Source organism: Frankliniella occidentalis, unplaced genomic scaffold, assembly GCF_000697945.3.
Source record: "Frankliniella occidentalis isolate FOCC.00 unplaced genomic scaffold, Focc_3.1 Scaffold4, whole genome shotgun sequence".
In the NCBI taxonomy this organism is placed as follows: Eukaryota; Metazoa; Arthropoda; class Insecta; order Thysanoptera; family Thripidae; genus Frankliniella; species Frankliniella occidentalis.
In genome coordinates, this window is record NW_026267134.1 from 869,418 (window position 1) to 874,383 (window position 4,966).

Consider the following 4,966-nt stretch of genomic DNA (forward strand, 5'->3'; position numbering starts at 1 on the left):
CCAGCGCCTGGCGCTGCGCTGGGTCCAGGACAACATCCGGCACTTCGGCGGCGACCCCGGCATGGTCACCCTGTACGGCTCGTCGGCGGGGGCGGTGTCGGCCCACGCGCACGTCCTGTCCGCCAACTCCAAAGGTAGGGGGGAGGGGACGAAAAACAAACAAACGCGCAATAACTTCGCGTCGCGTGCCATGAAAGCGAGAGGATCAAGGACGTCGGTCCACAGATATCAGATCGGGAGAAGCTCGTCACCGACGGCTTGTTTGGGGATCGTCCAGAAAATACATCCGTTTTGCTTAGATTTTTTTGCGGGTGCTCGGCGCCTGCGAGACTCGGGGTAGGCCGCCCCGCCCTACACGCATGCAGTGTGGGCAAGATGTTGCCTACCTGTCAGGCGCTATGAGAGCTATCCTTGGGCGGAGCTAAACCTGACCGTATCGTAACGACGAACGACGGAACGTTCTTTTTGGGGGGAACCCGGTGCGGTCGCTATGTGGGTGGTCGAGTTCACCCGATTTCGAAGGTTTCGCAGCCACTGTCACGCGCCGTGCGGCGCAGGCCTGTTCCAGGCCGCCATCCTCTCCAGCGGCTCGACGCAGGACTTTGGGGCCACGCAGGCCGACGCGGAGCTCACCAGCAGGCAGCTGGCGCACGCCATGGGCGCCGGCGCCGACACGTGCGGCGACACAAAGAGGCGCATCCAGTTCCTGCGCGACGCGCCCTTCAAGGACATCGTGACGGGCATGAAGCACCTCATGGCCTCCAGCAAGGTGCCAACATTCAGAATAAGTTTTCACTGGCGAGTCTAAGAGTTGCAACAGGTGTTGAGCGCTTCTTTGCCCCCAGACCAACCGGAACATCGTCGAGCGGCCCATCTGGGCGCCCGTGGTGGAGCCCGCGGACGGCGGCGAGCCCCCCGTGCTGGACCGACACCCCAACGACATCCTGGTGGCCGGCGACTTCAACACCGAGGTGCCTCTGGTCATCGGCGTCAACGACAAGGAGGGCTCGTTCATTGTCGGTAGGGAATCCCGGTCGCGCAGCACGTTTAATCCGTTAGCTCGCCTTCGTTATCGCTCAAAGCGTGTATAGTTTCAAGGATTGTTGTAAAAATGATGATCTATGTCTAAAACCAACTATACAGGGAGACTGGCTGAGGACGACACGACGAAGCTTGAAGCCAATCCGTCACTGCTGCTCTTGCCGAACCTGTACGATCAGGTGGATGCCAACACTAGGGAGGAGCTGTCGACCAAGATCAAGAACTTGTACCTCAAGGACCAGGACATCGGGAAGGAGGCCCTGGACAGTCTTGCCGACGTAAGTGTGGATCGTTTCACGCGGTTGCGCACGAGGTGTCTGATGAGCCGAGCCGCATCCACATTCGTAGTAATACTGTAAGCGAGCGTGCGAGCGCGCATTTGCGTATCGTCTTGTGGACCCAAAGAGAGGCAACGCGCCCGCGTGCAAACGGTGCATCCCAACTACGAACATGGGCGGGGAGAATCAGAAACCTGACATGATGCAGACCATTGTACTTCGTGTGATTTTATGAAGCAACCCGATATGCAAATTAATTGACTTCCCAAAATTAGTCAGATTGCTAGATAAGCTTTAGCCAGTTGCTTTATCTTGGTTGGCCCATGTGTCCATTTCAGATTTACGGCGACCAGAGCATAGTCCACGGCACCCATGTCGCAACACACTGGCACTTGAAGCACGCCAAAGCACCCATCTTCCTCTACTACTTCACCCTCGATGCCTTTGGTGTCGCGTCGTTTTTGTTTGGGACAAAGTCGCTGAAAGGTAGGCCTCTTGAAAATATTATGGAACATTTTTGTTTAAAAGTCATTAATAATTTTATTTGTTTTTCATTTTGTTATCTATGTATCAAGGTGCTGGTCATGGGGATGACGTAGGGTATGTGTTTAAAAACCATCTCGTGAGCGACATGGGAACATCAGATAAAGAGCGTTTCGATCTAGGAGTGTCCAGGATGAACAACCTCATCGCCAACTTCGTCTCCCAAAGGCGAGTTTGAATACTCTTTTTAGCAGATTACACCTAATATGAAAATTATAACTGTTGGGTGGACGGTGGACGCGTGCTTATCTCTCACTATCAATATTCTTACAGAAGTCCGTCTCCCGTCAAAACTGATGTGCTGCCTACCGAGTGGATGCCAGCTACTCTGGAACAGCCGCGCTATCTTGAAATCGGAGACAACTTAACCATGAGAGAAGGGATTATTTTACCGGAGCGAATGCAGTTTTGGGACGAAACCATCCAAGCGAACATTCACGACCCTGTTTATGAGCTCAAGTAACTTTTTCTTAACGTATGGTAACTGGTAACTTGGTAACATGTAGATAAATTGTACTGTTGTGATATAAAACAACGTCGTGTAAATGTATTTATAAATTAACCTACTGCAGTTTCGTTATTTTGTTTGCCCTGCGTCTTGTTTGGTGTGCTAGTGTTTAAAGGTGCGACACACAGTGGGTGCGTGGATGGGTACTTGGCACAGTTACGCCCGACTCTCCCCGCCGAGCGACTTTTCTGGGAGCGCGTCGGCGCCTTGGGCCGCTTGGGTCCGCCGGCAGCGAATCAGCCGGCTGGGGGGTGCAGGATAGCCTCGGAGCCGACAGTAGTATTGGATACTGTATATTACTCCGACGTTAGCAACAATTACCATAAAGGCGACAATAACGAATCGGTACCAGACGGCGTGCGTGGAGCCCGCCCAGTCCACCAGAGCGCCTGCGCTGCTGCTGCTGTCGCCGGCGCCGTTGTTGTCGTCCGGGACGGCGGGGTGCTTGTCCAGGAAGCTCTGGCAGTCGAAGTCGTACTTGCACTCCTGCTCGTCCTCGTCGAACTTCCAGTCGGCGTCGAGGAGAGACTCGCACCGCCGCACGCTCTGGGCGAGGCAGTCGCAGTAGTAGCCCTGGACGCAGTCGGCCGTCCCGCTCGGGCCGCGCATGAGCTGCAGCTCGTGGCCGCCGCGCTGGCAGACGCACCGGCCGCTGAGGCTCGGCGTCGTGCCCTCGCTGGAGGTGGTCGGGGCCGAGGCCGTGGGCTGCGTCCTGGGCTTGGGGTCGAAGAAGGCCCGGCAGAAGTCCGAGTCGTAGACGCAGCTCTGGTCCTCCTCGTTGAACACGATCCCGGCGAACAGCGACGACACGGCGCAGCTCCCCAGCTGGCGACTGCTGCAGTCGCAGTACGTGCCCGCCTCGCAGCTCTGCAGCTGGCCGGCCCCTCGCAGCAGCTGCTGGGCGGGGCCGCTGGGGTCGCAGGTGCACTGCGGGGCGAGCGTGACCGTGGACGCCTCGGCGGTGGCCGCGGTGGCCGTGACGCTGGACGCGTCGCTGGGCGCGTCGCTGGGCGCGTCGCTGGGCGCGTCGCTGGGCGCGTCGCTGGGCGCGTCGCTGGGCGCGTCGCTGGGGGCCGCGGTAGGCGTGCTGGGCGCGAGGGCCTCCTCGCAGTCCAGGAGCAGCTCGCAGCCCTGGCTCGTCTCGTCGAACCGCTCCATCAACCCCTCGCAGTGCATCACGGCCCTGGTCGCGCAGTCGCAGTACTCGCCCGCCTCACACTTGTCCTGCTCGCCCTGGCCGCGGATGAGCTGCCGCGGCGGCCCGTCCCTCACGCTGCACGCGCACGACGTCTCCACCGGGGTCGTCGTCGCGGACTCCTCGGTCGTGGCCGGCTTCGGCTTGAGCTGGGCCGCACAGTCGACACCAAAGTTGCACATCTGAGAACTCTCGTCGAGCTGCCTCTGGCCGAACATGGGGAAGGGGACGCCGTCGTCGCACTGGAGCACCGTCTTGGTGGCGCAGTCGCAGTGGAAGCCCGCCTCGCAGTCGGCCAGCTCGTTCTGACCCCGCAGGAGGCGGAGGCCGGCGGCCTGGCCGTCACACGCACAGGCGTCGCCCATCGCGGCCCCCAGCCGCGGGGAGCTCCGACCATGCGCCGACAAGGCGTGCAGGCAGAGCACTGCGACGAGAACTGCAACACCACAAACACGAAATCAAAGACTGGTCGGGCTGAATACCATCGCATAAAACACGGGAGACAAGATATTTTGTTTTTCGTTTCACCGATCGAATAACTACCTTGCTTCAAATCTAAAAGAATGTTTTTGAGACTCACCAGCACGGGTGCTCTGACCACCCATGTCGATGCTGTGACGGCGACGTGTCGTGTCGTGGGGAGCGGTCCGGCGGTCCGCACGTACTACACGGTGGCCGCAGAGGGAAAGAACGACCGGCACGCGCTCCACTGCATCCCCGGGGAGGCTCTTGAGGTCCTTCTGTAACTTGTTGCAAAAAGTGATAGCGAGGTCCTTATCGGGGCGTCCTCTAGTACTGCGGGCAATCGGCCAAGGAGTACGTGCCGCGGCTCACGCTTCATACGAGCGCACGGGGGCGCGGGGGGTTCCCTGACAAGGAAGAAGCATTCCGAGCGAGTGAATGGAACGGTTCCGCCCGCCACGAAGAAGTGTCTGTGTGGGGTTGGTGAGACGGTTCACGCGCGTACGTTGGTTAACCGATACTGACCCACCACAGGTCAAAGGCTCCTTTAAAGCCAGATTCTAGGTCTTATCAGTGTACCCGCCACCACAGCAAGGTGCCAGGCACCAGGGAACTCCCACGGCCCGCTTTCGCCGTGAGTCGAACCCCGGCCCAGACCCAGAGCCGAGTCATATGCCCTACGACGCAGTTTAACCAGGAGGGTAACCACTTCGCCGTCGGAACTCCACGAGTGGGGCGTGGCGAAATGACGGGTTTAAAGTCCATTAACAATTTGGTGGCCTGAGTAGAAATTCAGGCCGACAGAGATTCGAACTGACGACCTTCCGCACCGTAGGCGGGCGCGCTACCGACTTAGCCCTAGAGGCGACATGCGGGGAGCGAGGGAGCGATCGATTCTTGGCTATCGCTGACTGCAGAAAGAATTTTAAGTGTGAAGAA

General features: G+C 58.7%; 2 protein-coding genes across 2 annotated transcripts; one reads left to right on the forward strand and one right to left on the reverse strand.

The window, feature by feature from the left end:
- Positions 1-6: 6 nt before the first annotated feature.
- On the forward strand, positions 7-2,428 carry LOC127749490 (esterase FE4-like). Its single transcript, XM_052267744.1, has 7 exons — positions 7-134; positions 558-769; positions 846-1,020; positions 1,144-1,319; positions 1,658-1,805; positions 1,895-2,030; positions 2,136-2,428. Exons 1-7 carry the CDS (start codon positions 62-64, stop codon positions 2,323-2,325), a joined length of 1,110 nt encoding a protein of 369 aa, XP_052123704.1. The 5' UTR covers positions 7-61; the 3' UTR covers positions 2,326-2,428.
- On the reverse strand, positions 2,423-4,336 carry LOC113203624 (uncharacterized). The gene is made up of 2 exons (XM_026418395.2): positions 4,146-4,336; positions 2,423-4,001 (listed from the first exon to the last, which is right to left on the reverse strand). The coding sequence occupies exons 1-2, from the start codon at positions 4,168-4,170 to the stop codon at positions 2,527-2,529; spliced, it is 1,500 nt and encodes a 499-aa protein (XP_026274180.2). The 5' UTR covers positions 4,171-4,336; the 3' UTR covers positions 2,423-2,526.
- Positions 4,337-4,966: the final 630 nt, after the last annotated feature.